The sequence below is a fragment of the Maylandia zebra genome, linkage group LG3 (assembly GCF_041146795.1).
Source record: "Maylandia zebra isolate NMK-2024a linkage group LG3, Mzebra_GT3a, whole genome shotgun sequence".
NCBI classification, from domain to species: Eukaryota; Metazoa; Chordata; class Actinopteri; order Cichliformes; family Cichlidae; genus Maylandia; species Maylandia zebra.
Genome location: NC_135169.1, coordinates 29,720,267 through 29,740,645, shown reverse-complemented (window position 1 = coordinate 29,740,645; position 20,379 = coordinate 29,720,267). Strand labels below are relative to the sequence as shown.

At 41.4% G+C, this 20,379-nt stretch overlaps 1 protein-coding gene across 1 annotated transcript in view; it reads left to right on the top strand.

Annotated features, from left to right (window-relative positions):
- ndrg2 (NDRG family member 2) overlaps window positions 1-20,379 on the top strand; it is a 49,378-nt gene that overhangs the window by 26,005 nt on the left and 2,994 nt on the right. Inside the window, exons 2-15 of the mRNA XM_004563496.5 lie at window positions 3,062-3,147; window positions 7,227-7,268; window positions 11,775-11,880; window positions 11,979-12,099; window positions 12,697-12,759; window positions 13,055-13,115; window positions 18,152-18,238; window positions 18,494-18,550; window positions 18,652-18,755; window positions 18,849-18,887; window positions 18,978-19,029; window positions 19,152-19,199; window positions 19,290-19,325; window positions 19,665-19,716. Coding sequence (XP_004563553.1) covers window positions 3,073-3,147; window positions 7,227-7,268; window positions 11,775-11,880; window positions 11,979-12,099; window positions 12,697-12,759; window positions 13,055-13,115; window positions 18,152-18,238; window positions 18,494-18,550; window positions 18,652-18,755; window positions 18,849-18,887; window positions 18,978-19,029; window positions 19,152-19,199; window positions 19,290-19,325; window positions 19,665-19,716 — 943 coding nt within the window. The 5' untranslated portion in view covers window positions 3,062-3,072. The remainder of the gene's footprint in view (window positions 1-3,061; window positions 3,148-7,226; window positions 7,269-11,774; window positions 11,881-11,978; window positions 12,100-12,696; window positions 12,760-13,054; window positions 13,116-18,151; window positions 18,239-18,493; window positions 18,551-18,651; window positions 18,756-18,848; window positions 18,888-18,977; window positions 19,030-19,151; window positions 19,200-19,289; window positions 19,326-19,664; window positions 19,717-20,379) is intronic.

The following is a 20,379-nucleotide window of genomic DNA, read 5'->3' as shown; positions in this document are numbered from 1 at the left end:
TGCCTTAATTGTAAATTGATCGATTCTTCTGTGATAAATTATGTTCTTATTGATTAATCAGCCATTTGTGTTCTTCATTAACTGACACTTATCTTGTCAGACAAAATTTCCATGTTAATAAAAGGAAAGCAGCAGATAATTAGGAAGCTGGAGCCATAAAATTCTGGGCATCTGTCTTAGTTGTTAATGATTTTTCAGTCAATAAATGACGATTTAATGAATTAGTTGAGAAAAAGCAAATTTATTTATTTAGGTAATTGTGGGCTAGTTTGGTGCCAAAATGACCAAATATTAAAAGACTCCAGCTTTTATGAGCTGTTTATGCAGTTGTCTGCTAAGCATAGGAAGTATGTAAGACATTGTGCATTGTATGATTTTACAGAATTGCATTTCAGGAGCAGCGAAGAATGGCTTGGTTTTTTTATCTACAGACTGATTGAGTGCCAAATACAAGCTGCCTGTATAGTGTCACATATAGCACGAGGACACACATGGCAGGACGGTATATGGAGCAACGAGGCGAAGCAGACATGTGTGCCTGCCCAAACCACAGACAGCCTCCGTTCAGTGAATAATTGATAACGACAACAACACTGTAGGTAGTTACGGCACCAAAATGGATTTGTATACAATTTTGTAGACTGATATCTGTTGGCTCACAGATCAGTTGACTCTAATCTGTCTGCAGGATTTTCTCGCCATTAGATGATTAATATTTTTTGTTCATTTTTTTTCCCCTTTTCCTCTTCAGCCAAAACTATTATATCCCAGTCCAGCATCCAGGAGGCTGGTAAACAGATGCTGCTTTCTCCGAAACACAAATGCTGAGGAGGACAAATCTGAGTGCTTCCAGAGGCTGAAGTGATGCAATAAAATCATAAAATAAATGAGTGGATGCCTCCACTGAGTGGCTGTCAGTGCGAAACTGATACTGAGTGAAGGAAAGGCAGAGAGAGACACAGGCACAGTGGCAGGGGTGATAAAAAATAAGATGCTGATAAATGCAATAAACTAATACACAGATGAATGTAAAGGGAGTGGAGGAGAGATGGATGGTCAACAATGGAGGAACTGAGGGTTTGTGTGTGTGTGTGTGTGTGTGTGTGTGTGTGTGTGTGTGTGTGTGTGTGTTGGGGCTCTTTGGTGACTAATCATTTCCGTGCGCGACGCAGAGAGAGACACACAGCTCCCTCGGGGCCAGCAGTTCATTTTCTGATGAGTGCACACATGCGAGCGAACACGCACACAAGGACACACACATGAACTTGCAATCTCCCCCACCCCCACCCACCCGCTTCCTTTAATAATCTGCAGACAGAATACAGTCATCGGTTTATGGGAGCATGAATTGCACACGGGCACGCTCGCTCGCACAAAAAGTGATGTCACAAGGTCCCCTATTCCACGTTTAAATGTCAGATTGAGCACAATGCTTTCAGATAGGCACAATAACAACCTGAGCGCGCTCACTTCCTTTCAGCCTAAATGCTGCAAGCCAAACCACAAAAAAATCGCTGCTCTGTGGCACTTGAGATTCTCAGTGTGGGTAATTTTCCAAAATAACAGAAAATAGTGTAAGATGACAGCATGGATGGTAGTAATACAAAGCAGTTCTTGCTGACAGACCTGCTGTCCACTCTGAAAAATGTCCCGCTGTGTGTATGTGCAGCTGTCATCTCCACATGATCCAACATCAAATGTCTTAACTTGGTTTCTGAGCGACAGTTTGTCAGTTTACTTTGTCCCAGTGAGGAAGAAAACCCCAAACAGTTCAAGGCTGCAGACCTTCAGTGTGTATTCCAGCTGCTGCTGGTTTTGTGCCATAAATCAGGGCAAGCTGTGATTAAAAAGTCAGATTCTCACAATAATGTGAGGAAGTAAAATAGAACATGGCTGCAAGCGGCAAGTCAATGTGTGGAATTTCTCCCACTGCACCGATCTGAGCGTCGTTTGATGTTATTTGCATGTCAAAGGTCCCTATGTATGTGCTGCTGCAAAATGCAGTCTATTAACAGGTCTTGCAGATAACTAAAGTGTATGAGAATAAATGCAAAAGCCCTTCAGTTGCTCCAGATCAATCTCAGGTGACATACTAACATCTGAATGAATGAATCGTGCAGATGAACCGTTATTTTGCCATTTCTTTAACCATGAAAGTAGCACCTTAAAAATCCTGTGGCAGTGGGATGTCTGGAGTCGTGACTGGGAGGGCCTCTGATTGAATTCCCAGACCAGTGCAAAGATCAATGCGGGGAAATTAAATAAGCTTAGCTTCTCCTTCCACCTTTGCAATGCCCGCGGGAGCAGCTTTTAGCTCCTAGTTGCTGCGGTGGAGCTACAGTAACGTGCAGTAACAAACACTGTCGCTGTAAAGGTGTGAAGGTGCCTGAAATTAAGCGACACGCTTGACCAAGTTTCATTTTCCCCTTTGACAACATTGTTATCAGCCGCTGGTTTGTTGGCTGTCGTTTCTCACAATCGCACAATGGTGCATTAACTTATGTAAAGTGCTTAGGAAGAAATGTTGATGCACTTTCTCATTTTATTGTTACTTTATACAAATATCAACACAACAAAGTGCTTTAATATAATAATATAATTTTGATATAATGGATATAATATATATCATCAGTGGTACGCATTAACACTGGAAAAAAAACCAAAACTTGGCTGATATATCTTATTGTTTTTGTTGTTTTCTGTACTAATAAACAAATGAATAAAGAATATTTACAAAATATCCTGAACACTTGTGTTTTTTTTAAGTGTACCTCGACTTATCCATCTGTCCTTTTGTCTTTTAGCTCCTTCTCCCTCTGTCCCACAATCCATTTCTGCTCTACTGGGACTAATTACTAATTAACTTTCAGTCCCACAGCGCAAACAGAGTCGCAGAGGGCAACAGCGACATACAGTATTTAATCACTTGTTGTGCGTGTGCATAAATGCCTGCATCGGCCCTTTTATGTGTGCTCCATGCCCCTATAACAGTATCCAGTATTTCTGGAGGATTGACTTTAAAAATAAGAAGTACTCATTGTGCCTTTTTTTCTCCGTGCAGGAGGCAACACCATGACAACAGAAATGCAGGAGATCGCCATCACGGAGGATAAGCCTTTACTCACGGGTCAGGCTGACACCACCAAGGTCTGAGATGGAGCTCTTACAGATACATGCATGTTATACAAGACTAAATCTCCAATATACTATGATTTAATGTAATCTGATCAATAAAGAACATCCGCACACACACACACACACAGTGAGCATGACATGAAAGCACAAGCAAACCAAGAGAAAGAAAAAGAGGGCTGGTGTATGTGCAAGTGTGTCACTATGTGTCCTTGCTGTGCATGTGTGCATGAATGAAAGTGTTTTTGAGTCTGAACAAAGCCTACATGTGACAACATGTGTTCCAAGCACATTTGTGCATGACTTTGTGCGTCAGTGTGTACTTATATAGATGTGTGTGTGTGTGTGTGCGCACAGCTGCAGCGCTGGCTCATATCTGCCAGGTTGACGTCAAAGCCCCGAAGGATCGGGAGCAGATCCTCTGCTCTGCTGGGCTGATGTTGCCGTGCAGATGCAGCGCTGCAGAGCAGAGCCCCCTTGTGGACAAAGAGCAAAACACAGTAGTGAAACAAAAACAACAGAGATTTTTCTGCAGTGGTTCTCCTGGTGTGAACCCCAGCTTTGGCCTTTCTCAGTCGAGTTTACACGTTCTCTAGTTGACAATGTGGGCACTCCACAGTGTGGCTTCCTCCCATGGTCCAAAGACGTGCATGTTAAGATAACTGGTAATTAACTCTAAACTAGCCATTAATGTGAGGGACTCTGCAGTTTCTAACTCGATCCAGTGATTTTTTTAATCTATTTTCCAAGCTGTGACTAGCATTGATCTCTTTTAGTAACTAATTTCCTGATTTTTAATTGTTTTTAATAATTAATTAATACTTCTTCTATCTTGATATATGCTTCAGGTAAAATGGTAAACAGCAGTTTTATCGGAACATGACCAAAAACACAAGAAATTCACAGAGAATTAGAAGTGAACAGACAAACCAGTAATGGACAAGCAAGATCCGGGACTTTATATACACCACACATGGTGACCTATGACCAGCCGTCATAGGGAGAGAGGCGGGGCATACCCTGGAGAGGTTGCCAGGCTGTCACAGGGCTAAAAGATGACAAATCAGTCTCACCGATTAATCGTGGGAGTGTGGAAGGAAGCTGGATTAACCCGGGAGAGAACCCAGGCAAGCACAAAGAGGACATGACTTCACGCAGTATTCAGACCCAGGACCTTCCTGCTGTGAGGCAACAGTGCTAAACTCTTTATATACACACAAGGAGCTCGTGGGGAACAGTTAGAAACAATCAAGAAGTCAGGGTTTACAGGAGGATAGTACAAAAAGCTCCTGTGTCTTCTACATACAAGTTTTTGACCTCAGTGGGAAAATAAATGAGGTCAAAGAATTAAATCAAAATTTGTAAAAGAGGACAAAATCAGCCCAGAGAGTGTGACCGCACTTATGAAACAGTAGCTGTTGTTGACGTGGTTCTGCTGTGGACTACCGGACACACTTGGCCCTGTCGGTTCTTCATGCACCCACAGCGTCCTACCAGTCACAAAGTTAAATGAAGTGCTCGCCCTCAACTTATGTTTTCTCTTCCCGCTGAGATGATTTAACTCTTAGGCAAGACCCACAGCATCTGCGACTGAAGCCAGATTAATTAATGATAATCATAAAGTCTGGCAGTACAGCCTTCATACTTACTAAAGCTGGGCTGCCAGACAGACGGAATGGGTCTTTAACCAATGCAAAGAGAACTACACCATCATGACTTTGATCATTTTAATATAGCAGTCTGTTTGTGCATAGAGTATTTGACTTTCACAGGGCAACAACTTCAAAACATCTTGATAACAAGTAGCTTTTACTGCCGTAGTCTGCCTGTGGGCTTATTGCTTATTCTTTATAACTCTAAATATATGACATATGAGAACTGGAGTGCTTCTCAGCTTGATGATCTGCATCATGGTGTTCATTTGTGCTTGTGATTGGTCTAATTTGAGTTTCCTCTTTCCTTTTGGATTTCAGCAGCAAAAAAATGTATTGTCCATGTAACTCAGAGACCTCTGAGCAAAAATGACAGAATAAAAAGGGGTGATGCAGACAGAAGCTCTAAAGATATGGAACATATAAACTAAACTGGAAATAAAAAGCAGCAACCTGTAACATCCTGTAATAATGTGTTTTTCACCCTACAACAACAACAACAACAACAATCTTTATTTATAGAGCACATTTAAAAGCCTTGGGCATACCAAAGTGCTTTACATAAAACAATAAAAAATAAAACAGTTCTCACACCCTTACCCTACAGGGTAAGGGTGTGAGATGTGGATCAACTTTTTTGTGGAAAAGGTCACATAATGGTTCAATTTGTTGACCATTATGTATCACTCACTGGTATCTACTCCACCCAGGTCACAACCTCCACAGTAATTGATCGACAGTCAAGGTTTTCAATAATCAGGCCCCATCTCATCCTAACGACCTCATAGTACCGTATCACCCCATTAGAGCACTTTGCTCTCAGACTGCAGGCCTACTTGTTGTTCCTAGAGAATTTAAAAGGAGAATGGGAGGGAGAGCCTTCAGATCTCAGGTCTCTCTTCTGTGGAACCAGATCACAATTTAGATTCAGGAGACAGACACTGTTTCTACTTTTAAGATTAGGCTTAAAACTCTCCTTTTTGCTAAAGCATATAGCTGTGGCTGGATCAGGTGACCCTGAATCCTCCCTTACTTATGCTGCTGGGGACTTCCCATGATGCAATTCTTCACTCTCTGTGTGTTTATACACCTCTCTGCATGTAATCATTAGATTAAAATTTTCTCCGGCTCTCTTCCACATCATGTCTTTGTCCTGTTTTCCTCCCCTCACCCCCAAACAGTTGCGGCAGATGGATATAATTATTATAGTTTCGTATTTTCCAATTCATTTGTATTTTTATATCATTTTAACTTTGTTTTTAATTCAGTTTACTTTCAGTTAGTTTCTAGAGTGGATTTTCTAATTTCAGTTTAGTTTTAAATGTATGAAAATGTTTAGTTTTAAGATTTAAGAAAAATCAGTTTTGAAAGTAAGATCACTCACAATATCCTTTTAGACACCAGTCACAATAAACATGTCTCTCGTTTTTACTAAACTAACAGGTACTAAAACTAATGACATTTCTACCTATTTGACTTATTTTATTATCAAAGTTCAGTTATTTCGGTTTGTTTTATTTATTTCAAGTCATTTATTTCAGTTAACTATAAAGTGTTTTTTTCAAATCTAGTATTAGTATTTAGTTTCATTTTGTAAAGTATAATAACCCCGCTCCCTGAGCCTGGTTCTGCCAGACCTTTATTCCTGTTAAAAGGGAGCTTTTCCTTCCCACCGACACCAAGTGTTACAGAGAGGATTGTCCTGATCATTGGGTTTTTCTCTTTATTATTTTAGGTCTTTACCTTACAATATAGAGTGCCTTGAGTTGACTGTTGTTGTTATTTGATGCTATCTAAATAAAACTGAATTGAATTAATCGAGCCAGCAGCCTCTCTTCAGTCACCAACCCTCTAGGACTTCCTCTTTTCTCCTCAGCGATGACTTCCATCTGTGCCCACGCCCATCTCCACTTCAACTTCCCACACTGTTAATTTTCTAAGAGCTTGTGATGCTAGTAATTCATTAGTGGGGGTAAACGGATCCAAAGCTGCAAGTGAGCCACCCGTTTGAAACCCAGGCATGTCACAACCACCTGCTCCTCTGAAGGGGCTCTCTGCTGGGGTATCAGCCGCGTAATGCTATCCATTCTGCCTTTGTGGGTGTCAATTAGGAAGCAAAGCCTCTCTAGACATGAAAGAACAAAGAAATGAAAGAACAGCAGGCTGAGATGTCACTCCTTTGGACTCAATTTTCAGTAATGCACACTAAAAAAATAAATTTAAGGAGTCCTAATTAAGATTTTTTTAAGAAGCAAAGTGAGAATTTATTCTGATTTGTTCAGCTGGTGGGTAATGAGTCCTTCTTAGTTTTTAGCTTGATTTACTTTTAAATAAATCTTGTCCCCGTAGTACCCAAACAGGCAGGACATCACTTACTTCCAAATGTAAAAAGAAATCTTTGTGCACATTTTGCTAATGAGACTGTCGCTCTTTTTCTAACAGGATGCTGAACTGGCTGCTAGGATACTCCTGGACCAAGGACAGGTGAGACTGTCTGTGAAATGCATGCTAATGTGTTTGAATAAGCATTGCATTATTACTATTATTGAGTTATAAATGAAATACACAGTTATTTTATTCAACTTTATTCAAGTATATTTAGTAACTCTGCAGAGGCTTCTTTTCCAGTCAGTAGTCGATAGGAAAAATATAGAAGCGGAATGAAAATCGCTGCACAGAAGAGTTGTTAGTAGGGTTTGGAAACTATTAATAATGGATTTAGCTGTATTTTACAGATTTTTGCAACAAGACAGGTTTCTGTGAGTGTTTTATTTCTTCATTGTGCCCCTTTCCCATGAATATGGTGCCCATCCTGTTGTGTCCCACTGACGTTTGAAAATCAGCCCATTTTTTTGAGCAGTTGAGAACTAACTTTGCATCGTACAGTCATGTAACAAGAACATTTTCACTGCACTCTCTGCAATTATGTAAAAAAATTAAGTGCACTCTTACTGCTTCCATAGGAATTACGAGGTGCACTTGATTAACTCATCATCAGCAAGCGTGAGCAGAAGGTTTGGGGATTTGCTGCTCTGGAGCATTCATACGTGTGTTAACACACAATGCCACTGTCTTTCTAGGAGTGGACATTGGAGCAAATTCCCCCCAGTTTCTGTATGTGCAACACTCAGAGCTACCCTAAAAAATACAAGAGCTACGTCTCAGACTCTAAATGTTAGGATATTAAATGTTAAAGTTCATGACAGCACAATTAGAAAAAGACTGAACAAGCTTGGCTAGCTTGGACGGACTGCCAGGAGAAAGCCCCTTGTCTCTACAAAGAACATGCCAGCATGGTTTAAGTTTGCAAAGTTGCATCTGAACAAACCGCAAGACTTAGACAGATGACACCAAAGTGGAGAGACCACGGCTGGAGAAAACCAAACAAAGCATAACAGCACGAACAGCTCATACCAACTGACAGGTGGTGGAGGGGTGACGGTTTGGGCTTGTTTTGCAGCCACAGCAGTTGGGCACCTTGCAGTCACGGAGTTGACCGTGAACCCCTCTGTAGACCAAAGTATTCTAGAGTCACATGTGAGGCTGTCTGTCTGACACCTAAAGCTTGGCCTTAACAGGGACGCCAAACACACCAGCAAGTCTACAATCAAGTGGCCCAGTTAGAGTCCAGACTGATTGAAATGCTGTGACCTTCAGAGAGCTGTGCATAAATGAATGCCTGCAAACCTCAATAAAGTGAAGCAATGCTGTGAAGAAAATTGAGCTAAAATGTGTCCACAATGATGCGACAGACTGATAAAGTCGCACACAAAAAAAGTGATTGAGTTATTGCTGCTAAAGATGGTTCTACAAGCTGCTGAATGAGGTAGTATGCTTAGGTTGTCAGAGGATGGTAGTTGAAATGAAATTGCATTGAATTCCCATGGACAGAAAGTCATGAATAAATCTATGAGCTGCATCTTGTGAATCATCACAGATCACAGTGTCCCAAAACTCAGGGCTATTTGTTCCCTTTTCTTTTTTTATGGATTTATTTCTGCTACATTAAACCTTAGTACAGTGATGGTTGAAAATGTGAAAACACATCTGTATCCACTTTGTATATAATTTGCTAATTAAAGACCAAAGGCTGTCAAGGACTCAAGCTCCAGTCTTTATGATGCTCTTTAAAACTTAAAGGCAGGGTTGAAGAAAAACAGTCGTTTTAACATTAGCATGTTAGGGTCAAACCAACTTTCTGGACAGAAATAGAAAAAAGGCAACACAAGCTCAGGTTGGCAATGATTTTAGAAGAATACTCCAGTAATCGAGATGGGTCGATAGAAATGAAGCACAAGGCTGTGGAGTCTGCTGGTAAACCAGAGTGAGGCTGCAGAAAGACTGAAAGCTGGCATCCATGTGAATGGACTGAAAACAAGCTGTTGAGTGAAAGCACAGGAGAAATCAGATCCAAACACAGGAGAGGGGAATGAGTGGTGAGCTGCAGTAAACAGACCCTGCAGGGGGAGGAGCTGAGGAGCCACAGGTGTGGCTGATCTCACAAACTTATGAATACAAAAAGAAACACAAGAGATATTGGCTGTATCCCAATTCAGGGTCTGCAGCCTTAAAGTACGCAGCCTCAACAGTGCTCAAGGGCCGCGTACTCAAAGACCGCTAAGGCCGGAAGTGCGAGGCTTGTGAAATGGGACGGTCTAGCCTCCGTCGCGCTGCCCAGGTTGTCTAGCAACCATGATACTAACAGCTGGAAACGTTTCATGCAGCTTTGTTTGACAGAAATGAAGTAGAATATATTTTGTTCATTTGTTTCTACGTGAGCTTTGTGTGATTTAAAAAGTATCTGAGGCTGAGACCACAGGACTGTAAAACATGATAGTTGGGCTTCATTTCTGTACTGAACAGTCATTTCAAGATTAGCTAGTAAATAACAATTAGCTAATGTTGTTCATGTGGTAATGTAAATATAATATGGCCAATATTATATTAATCATTATTAGTTATTACAGCAGTGAACATGAACTCTGTGTCAAATACTGAGCCTCAGTAAAGATTCAAGTTGCATTTATTTATATGTCCTATCACCTTAAATCTTCACTCAAAGACAAGTATCTGTGACAGTGCATATATAGATGTATTATAAATAAGAGACAAATATTGTTCATTTAATATGTTGGCATTACTAAATTTGGCTCATTGCTTACATATATTTATAAAAAGAAAATGTACGAGCTGTGATAACTGTTTCTGATAAAATGAAGGGTAGACTGATATATGAAATATTCCTTTATTGGGTGAGAAAATCAGACCATGTCATAACTGCTTTCAGTCATACAGAATAGATATCAGAGCCTTAAACAGGCTGACTTCTGCTAAATGGGTCAAACTGGGCAGAAAGTATACAAACACATAACATCCTTATAGAATATGATGTAACACTATAGATCAACTTAGCTCAGAATATATAAAGCATATAAACAATTACAGCAATATGATGCAACAAACACAGCAGTGCTACTAATCCAAAATACTCAAAGCTTCATAGAACTGAAACAAACATTTATTTTTAGCTCCATTCTGCTGCTGATACAGACTTTAGGTTTCTGAACATTACACTTGTTGCTGCCTTTCATAGTGTGTAACTTGAAGGCCCTGAGTACTTTCTCCCACACTGAAAACACTGGGATGATACAATTATTTGAACATTACCTAATAAGACTGACTCAGGACAGACAATTAGTTATTTTAAACTTTTCTAGCAGTCCTTCACAAACAGGGAACAGTCTGTCTATTCTCTCCATCTGTCAGCTGCTGCTGGCTCTTCCTCCTCCTCTTCCTCACACACTGTTGAGTTTGTCCTGGTGGATCATCAGGGGTGCAAAGCCTCACAGATGATGTGCAGCAGTGGGTCCCTCAGTCTGTCCTCACTCTGGACACTTGCAGTTGTCACACATGGAAATCAAATGTGTGATAAGCTGCAGGATTCAAACACAAGTGTAACTTATAAACACATGTTCATACTTTTATTCCACAATCAGAGAGAAAGAAAAAGAGAGAGAGTGCAGGACAGACAGACAGGTGACAGTCTCAGGTGTATACACTGCTACAAACAGGAGGATTTAGTGTTTGTGTCATTACGAGTGCTAAACAAGAAGAGTTCCCAGATGGTACAGTGGACACATGTGTGACTCCTGTGATTAAAGCATCTTTCTTTCAGCTTAACGAGTGAACCGTCAGCTCGTTCAAACACACGTTAAAGTCCGTTTGGCTCGACACCACCGAACAGAGGCAGCAATATAACATAGCTAACATTAGCAGTGCAGTGAATCCTGCTTGTGCCGTGATATTCAGGACTGCAAACCGAGCAGCATCACTGACTTTCAGCTTGTTGTGTTTGTGGATATATGACTGACTTTAATTATCCACAAAATCATCACATTCTGCCGTCTCAGTGTGGACGGGAGGCCAAAACGGAGAGAAAACGATGTTTTTGTACGAAAACGCATTAGTGTGGACGTAGCCATAGATAGAATAGGGGGATAGAAACATCCCCCTGTGACACTCTTATCTGTCAGCCTGTCTCAAGTATCGCAGTCTAGAAAAATTGGATGACCTGAAGTGGAGGAATGGATATAGAACTTGCAATTTATTAACTTGAGTGTATACAAGGTCCACATTCATACAGAATTTGCAAAGAGCTAGAGAGGAATACTCAGTTTTTGGAGACAAAATAAGAGGCAAGACATGGTTTGGACATGTGCAGTGTAGCAATGGTGGATGTCTTTGACAAAGGTTGTTGAATATGAAGAAAAAGAGAAAGAACTTGTTGAAGATGAGTTGGTGCAGGGTTGGTGAGACAGGGGAGGATGCTAGGGACAGGGCGAGAGGGAGGCAGACGATTGGCTGTGGCAAGCAGCCAAAAATAAAAGAAAGTTCATGCACCGAAAAGGTTATTATTTTTGTTTTCCATGCCAGATGTTACCATCAGGTTGACGTTGTTAAGTCTGTGTTTGTTCGTGTTGCTTTCTCTAGGAGCACAGTGTTGAGACTCCGCATGGCGTCCTGCACGTGACCCTCCACGGCACGCGAACCACCCGTAGGCCCGCCATCCTCACCTTCCACGATGTGGGTCTGGACAGTGAGTAGCTCTCTCTCCAAGTCAAACAGTCTCTTGCTTGTTACCGATTGCGTTTTTTCCTCATTATCTTTGTTTACTCTGTTTTTGTTACCTGGCAGGTAAGAGCTGCTTCTCGCCTCTGTTCAAATTCGAAGAGATGCAGGAGATTGTCAAGAATTTCACCCTGATTCACATCGACGCCCCAGGACAAGAGGAGGGGGCCGCCGCCTACCCTGCAGGGTGAGACAGTCATCGTGTTTGATAAGGTGTCCTGCAGTAACCTTGCAATTTTTTTTTTAAAGTAAACTTCTGAGAAATGGAAACAATCTTCCGTACAGGCCTGAACCTAATCTCTTCTAAAAATCCTTACCATTCTCCTCTCTCACATCTCCCCCTGCACCATCTCTGTTCTCTAATGCGCTCTTGTCAGAGGTTTAAACAAAATCCCTTCTTTTCTCTCCCCGTACTTCTTATTCCTTCCCCCACGAGTACTTCTCTATCACTCCCTTTCCTTGTGAGATTATTTTAGTGGCTCAGCAGGATTTTGTTTCATGTATTGTGACAGATTCTCAGCTCTGACCCTTCGCTTCTGCCGCTGCTTCTCGAAATTGAAGCTCATTCTCTTTGTGGTCTTAAATCCTTGTGGATAGAGGTGTTAGCCGTCGTATTTACTTATGAAATTTATCTAATGGATCAGCGCTGCCCAGCTACCATGAATAGGTTGAGGAGATCTTAGATAAGAATGAGTATTTCCTGGGTAACATAACATTCTTCACATATTTGTTTTCATATTAAGCCGCTTAATTGCATTAAGCTCATTTGTGTGTGCTGTTGTAGTTACCAGTATCCCTCCATGGAGACCATATCAGAGATGATCCCAGCTGTCCTGCAGTTTTTCAAGTGAGTTAACCGTATTTATTGTGATGTGACCGCAAGCAATTTTTTTGGATTTGTGTAACAGAGCTAAGTGGCCTTGAGACACACAGTGCTACCTGCTGTGGTGACCTTGTTGAAACTGTTTTGCCTCATATCTTTGCAACTATTTCCATTTTCTTGTCAAAATATAAAGAAAAGGGTGGTTCAAGAATTTTGCACAATGCTGTAGATATATAAATAACCAGAGTGTTCAGCAACAATTAACACTGTGTGCACATGTGTATGCTGTAGGTGTTAATAACCTTTATCGTTCTGTCAGCTTCCGTACTGTAATCGGAGTGGGTGTGGGAGCAGGAGCATACATCCTGGCCAGGTTCGCGGTAAGCATCTTTTTCTTTTGTAGAGCTGTCCTGATGAGTCATTTCAGATCCTGCTTTAGCACTCGACAGAGGTCTTATTTTGCATTAACACAGGATGGTGTCAGTTCTTGTTTACAGTTTTGCGTGGGGCTGACTGTAAGAGAGAAGAGTTCAGCAGGAACACTTTGTAAAATAAATGTTAAACTGTGATGCTTGTGGATATTTATGTGCAAACCTCTTAAAATAAGAAAAAGCTGAATGCTCATTAGCTTTGGTTTAAATGTGAAAATCAACATCATCTCCAGACAAAATGCGTCCACAAAATTAGTTTTCTTCTGGGTCACTTCCTGATGTCGAATAAAGAGTTCCCAAATAATTGAAATGGTTTTTAATTGATGTTAAAACTTCAACTTCAAAGGGCTTTTTATTAACGAACATTAAGTGCAGAGAAGATGTCACGGTCTGGCTGGCAGACCGTGGGGAGATGGGGAAATAGGACCCAAACGCCGGACTCTTCAGTGCAACAGTGTTTATTTACAAGGTGGTGAAGTAAACAACAATAAATCCCCAGTTTCCCAGACTCCCGTGGAGTGTCTTCTTCCCAAAAGTCCCCGTGTAGTGCTCTCTGCCCCAGTGTCCCTGCACTCCCCGTGCTTACTGCTCCTTCTCGTCCCACACTCCTCCTGAGGGGGAAACAATAGAGGCAGCCGTTAACACTTATCCCAGCAGGCATACACTCACACTTGACTTGTTTGAAGACTGACGTGTAGTCAAAAGCAATAATCCCGCGTCGGTGGAAGCTCCATCGCTCATCTAAATAGCTCCCCCGACGAGCCCAGATGAGGAGCAGGTGTGCGGCCAGGACTTCGGGTGTGGCCAGCCCTCAAGTTAGACCACGCCCCCAGGGCTGAAGGTGCCTGTAACTTGGCCACAGCAGAAAGGCAAAACACACACATACCTGCCTACATACAGATGTGCATAGGGGCAGTGCAGACAACACACCAAATAATAATAATAATAATAATAATGATAACAATAACAGTCACAGTCCCCACTGCCCACGGACCCCGAGTCCCCAGAGCCGGGTCCGTGACAGAAGAGGTCACTCGACTTTCTTATAGAGAGTTCTACGGTGGCCCTGAGAGGCCAACCAGACTGCAACTTAAGAAAACACCAGCAATAAGAAAAATGCTGCAAAAGCACACAAAACACAATGGAAATAGGAAAAACAGATTTCCAAAAGCACAATGGAAGTGTTTCTGGGGAGACAATAACCCGACGGACCAGTTGCAGGAACCCAAAACATGGTAGATGTGTTTTATCATGATTCATATAATACTGATGATGGATTTTTAGGCTAATAGTTAGGCTAACACACTTACCTCTAGAGCTGGGCGATAGAACGATAACGATATGTATCGCGATATAACTTTTACTCGATAGAGAAATTAAGCTATCGCGATAGACCTCGCCGCTCTTGTCCTCTTAAAAAAAAAAAAAAAAAAAAAAGGTCAGCCAATCCAAATTAAGCAGCGCAGAGCCGAACCAATCACAGCCGCAGCGTCACGTCGCGTGACTTGTTACGTACAGCACAAGTGCCAAGCCGCACGTGTGTAGAAAAATCAACCGAGCGTGACCGAAGAGAAAACAGATGATGGTTCCAATGCCGGAGAGATTGTCGAACGGAAGAGCCAAAGAAGGTCCGTAGTGTGAAGGTATTTCGGCTATTTCAAGTCTGACAAAAACAGAGTAGCGTGCACTGTAAATGTGCCGAAAGCAAGTCTGGAAATACAATAAACTGGTGCATGCGTCACACTGTGCGCCACGTTATTGTTTCGGTGAAATGAATTTCTACAATACTGTTACTGTTAATTCTACTCTCTGCAGTGTTTAAATGCTTACATATACACACAGTTACTGTCCGTCCACACATACGACTCTGTTCTGCTTCTATGCCCCAGCTTTGTTTACTTTTTCCCACCGAGGCTTCTAGACTTCTGATTGGCCAACATTTCTGCACGGTTAGGAATCTAGCGCCACCTGCTGCTTTGGCATGTTCATAGCAGCGTTTTCCTTCATTTCTGCCTTTATGTGTGGACGGGATTATTTTTTAAAACGAAAACGGAAAATCTCCGTTTTCAAAAATACCCGTGTACGTGTGGACGTAGCCTCAGTCTCTGACTGGAAGCGCTAATTCGTCATTCGGCTTTTGTCAGACTAAAGTAACTGTTAAAACTGTTTGAAAAGCTAAGCTATACAACAAGGAGAGATTGAGAATTTCCTTTTAGTTCTCAGTTTATTTGATATTGACAAAAGTTAGTCAGTTTTGTCTGTTCTTCTGTAAAACAAACTAAGATTTATTTTTAGAATTAATATTTTGTTTCTAAGTGGAATTGACAATTTAGTCTGTTTCGTTTGTTCTATTTTGAAACTTAAACGCTTTAGCGGCTGCCTTTTGTGTAGTTTGCAATATTTGCCTTTATTTATCTGAAAAAGTCTCATGTTCCTTAAGTACATCTACCCTGTTGAACTTATTATGGGAAATAAATATTTAAATAAAAACAAGCTGCTGATTATTTCACATTTTACTTGTGAGCAACGGCACATTTAAATCTTACAAATATAGTTATTTGGCTTATATCGTGATAGATATCGTTATCGCCTGAAATGAAAAAAACATATCGTGATATGAAAAAATCTCATATCGCCCAGCTCTACTTACCTCTCATCTTTTCTTTCCTCACAAAACCGATAGATACTCCACTTCTTTTAAGTGTCTCCAGCACAATTCTTAGCATATTTTGGTTCCTGCAACTGGTCCGTCAGGTTATTGTCTGCCCAGAAACACTTCCCTTGTGCTTTTGGAAATCTGTTTTATTTCTGTTTTAGTTTTTCCTATTTCCGTTGTGTTTTTGCAGCATTCTTCTTATTGCTGGTGTTTTCTTAAGTTGCAGTCCGTTTGGCTTCTCAGGGCCACTGTAGAGTTCTGTGCCGTTCTCCAGAAAACAGCAGATCTGGCAGAGCTGCCACCGGTGAGGAGCTTCTTACTGAGCATGTGTGACAGATATAAAAGAGTCTGGACATCATGCTGCCTGAAACTGCCTGGTTTATTATACCCTGTTGTTCTTGCCCTAGCTAATGTAGTGATCGAAAACTGCTTCCAGTTTCAACTTTTCCTCCTGTACCAACCCTGATGTGGAGGTTTTGTGTGAATTGTAACACCTATCGCTCAGGAGAACACTATTTGTGTCTTCAGCGGTGGTATAACCAGTACAGAGCTGTGGCCACGTCACTGTTTGCTTGCAGCTCGACCGATGTGACTAGTTAAACTGGCTCATGACAGGTCTGGCAGTGGGTCAGTGATGATCTGAGGAAGCAAATCCTTTGAGGGTCACACAGGCCTCCACCTGTTAACTAACAGCACTCCTGTTGGGTACCAGGGTGAAATCTTTAGACCTTAACCTTATCTTTGTGCAGTGGATCCTGGTGTAAGACATTGTCTGGCCTCGTAGTCACTGTACGTAGGCAGTTCCTAGAAAACAACAGCAATCATGTCACTGACTAGCCCGTGATCTGAATCCGACTGAGAACTTCTGGGAGTATCAGATTCAGTCAAATAAAGCCACTTACGGTCCAGGAGATCACTGAATCCCTGAACTTGGACGAGATCCCAGAGGACACCATCCTGCTTCTCATCAGGATCATGCACACACATTAGAGAGTGCATACATCCACATGGGAAGCACACATTCATATTACCGAACCACATTATGCCTCTGATTTTAATTTTTAACTGACTTTTGGTGGGATTTTTGAATCCAGCCTTCAAAGAGTTGATGGCTTTGGTTTCTGCAAATTAAATAATGTCAGCAAAGATCTTCATCCTGAATATTTCACTCATTAAGATCCGATATGCGGTAGAGCTGGGCGATATATCGAGTTTTTAAAAAATATCGATATATTTTTATACGAGATATAAGATGTGACAATATCCTTTATATCGATATAGTCTATGTTACGTTATAATTATACCTGTGGAGCCGCAAGTTTGCCTCTCTTTCGTCCACTTTTGTCTCTACGCAACGTTACTCCGCCTCGCCTCTCCTTCACTGAACACAACTCCCCCTCCTCCCCCATCGCTTCACCTGCAGGAAGCAACAAGATGGACACGGCAAATCTCCGTTAACGAGTTACTGCGCATCGCCCCATGTGCGTCAACGTGTTAGCTAGCTAACCACGCTAACGAGCTAACCACGCTAACGCCATGCAGCCCAGAGGTGCTGCACGGACTAAAATCCTTTCATTTTCTCAAAAGTTGACAGCGCGCCTTATGTATGAATTCTGGTTGTGCTTGATGACTGCGAACCGATTTTATGTGGAACACGGCGCTCGGCAATCTGTCAAAAAATGTTTTAGTACGACTTTGGTAAGCTACGGAGCTGCACCGCTTGATGCATTACGGCTGAGCCTCGCGGAGTGATACGTACAGTGCTTCAACGTAATATTACCCTACTGTGTATAAGGTCCATAAATGGCAGCTGTTAAGAGACGTGGTTGCGAAGCAGACTTCAAACTCCAGGCTGTCAGTCACGCAGTACAAGTTGGGAACAGAGCAGCTGTGAAATCTGTCTTTGTTATTGTGCTCAGCGTCTTTTAGTTTACATTTTGACTGCACAATTGTGAGCTTTTTGTTATGCACAAAAACAACATTGTTTTCTTTTATTTATGGAGCATTATTATTTAATAAATGCTCATAATTTATTTTTGAGTAAATTTCATGTACATCTGCTCTATGTTAATAAAAGTGCCTGTGTGACATCTGGGACACAGCTTTGACTAAGAACTCTCTTTTTGTTCTTACTTTATGGCTTTAAAAAAATATCAAGATATATATCTCATATCGCCATCCAGCTAAAAAATATCGAGATATGAATTTTGTGTCATATCGCCCAGCCCTAATGTGCGGTTTGTTTTCCCTTCACCACGTGAGCCGTAAATATAGATGTATGTGAGATAGTGTCACACTGTCAGTGAACACTTCTGCTTTCTCTCCTCAGCTCACAAACCCAGATGCAGTGGAAGGTCTGGTTCTGATCAACATCGACACTAACGCCCGAGGATGGATAGACTGGGCTGCTCAAAAGGTTTCTTTCTCTCTCTCTTCCTTCCTTCCACGTCAGGGCTGCAGTGGCCGTGTACACAGAAACATCATTTAATCTTGTTAGTCCTAATGGGAGTTACTCATCAATGTAAAAATAGCTCTGGATATGAAATTACGTGACTTCACGCACGGTCTGTGTGTTCTGTGCTATTGATCATGTAATTGTTTATCGTATATTTCATCGCGCTTGATTAAAATAAATAAACTGCCTGAATGATCCCCCCTCTTTCCTCTCCAGCTCAGCTCCGTGACGTCCTCCCTCACAGAGCAGATTCTGTGCCACCTTTTCAGTCAGGTACATTATTAGATCCATAAGTGTTTAAATGACAGATTTTTTTTTTGTGAGTTAAATAAAAAATTGAGAAAAAAGGATCAAATGTTAAACCGTTTTTCTAGGAGGAGCTGTCGTCAAGCACAGATCTAGTGCAGTCTTACAGAGAGCGCATCTCCAAAGCTCCCAACCTGTCCAACATGGAGCTCCTGTGGAAATCTTACAACAGGTAAACATAACATGCTGTCGTGCATCATGACTTAAATACAAATAATCGACCTTACATCAAACTACCACTGACACCATTTCTTTCTCCTTGCAGTCGTAGAGACCTGATCTTTGACCGCAACAGCGCTTTCAAGTAAATACCCACTCTCTGATTTTTTTACTAAACGTTAATCTCTCAAATCTTCAAACTTCTAATCAGCACCTGTTTCTGTTTGACCCTCAGATGTCCTGTGATGCTGGTGGTGGGCGATCATGCTCCCTATGAGGATGCTGCTGTAAGTTTCTTTTATTATTTGACACTTACCTGAACGGCTGTTTGCACCGATTATACGTTTCTGTGCAAAAAAAGGATCTGATGGGTTGTAACAAAGACTGTGTTTCTTTCTGTAACCACCAGGTGGAGTGCAACAGCAAAATGGACCCGACAACAACCTCGTTCTTAAAGGTGGTTTTCATACGTGTGTCCTCAGTGTCTGCATCGTCTGTCTGTCTTTGTTTTTTTTCACCTTTACTTACATCTTCTGTTCTTCTGCAGATGGCTGATGCTGGTGGTCTGCCTCAGCTGACTCAGGTAAAAACACCTTAAGATCTCTATAATAACACACATGTGACATAGGTGTGGATGTTAAATCCACCCTGGGCAATACTTCAGTGTGAAAAGAACATCTTGATACTTTTCCATTGTGTCACACTCACAGGAGCCACAAGGCGAATTGTAGTTTTTCACACATATGCGGTAGCTTCATTGTCTTTTAGCCCCAGAGGTTAGCAAATGTTTTTAAGTGTCAAAACTAAAACGGATACCCTGGGCTTCCACACGGGGTCCTCAGTGAGCACCATTATTCAGTGCAGCAAACGAGTTAAACATGTTTTTGGCCTGATATGTAATGTCCTGTGTCTTTTTTTGCAGCCTGCTAAACTTACTGAGGCTTTCAAGTATTTCATCCAGGGCATGGGCTACAGTAAGTCCACTTTATCAAGCAGTTATCTTCCTTATTTCTACAGAGACATGGCTTTAGTATTGTTTCCTATTTGCTTCATACTTTTATTTCGATACTCTGTTTAGTTACATACCCTCATCGTGAGCATGAATGTTGTGGTCATTTGGGCTTTTAATGATTTCTTTGAACTGTTCTTTTTTCCACGGTGTAGTGATTGTACAGCATACATCTGACTTTAAAAGCTTTGACTTCTGGAGTGGACTTTGGGAAGGCCATTCCAGAAGCTTAATGTTAGCCAGTTTTATACATTCCAAAACCAGGTTTGATGTGTGTTCGGGATCCTGTTGGAACACCCAGCCGTGTTTCAACTGTCCAGCTATTGATCTAAGAGGAAGTTGAAGAATTTGGAGGTAGTCTAGTGAGATGTTAATAGGTCTTGGCCTCATCTGACCCTGTGCAGATTAGAGAAAATTCAAAATAAATTGAAAATTGCCCCCCTAATCCTTGTTTTTTTAACGCTATTAAAGATGTATGCTGTATAGTCTTTCCATGCTGGAAAAATAACAATTCAAGTAAATGATTAAAGGCCACAAATTGTCAATCATGTCCATTATGAGTGTGGATGACCACAACTATGTGTTGTCAGCAACATTTCCTTACCTTTTGATACCTGACTGTTTCCAT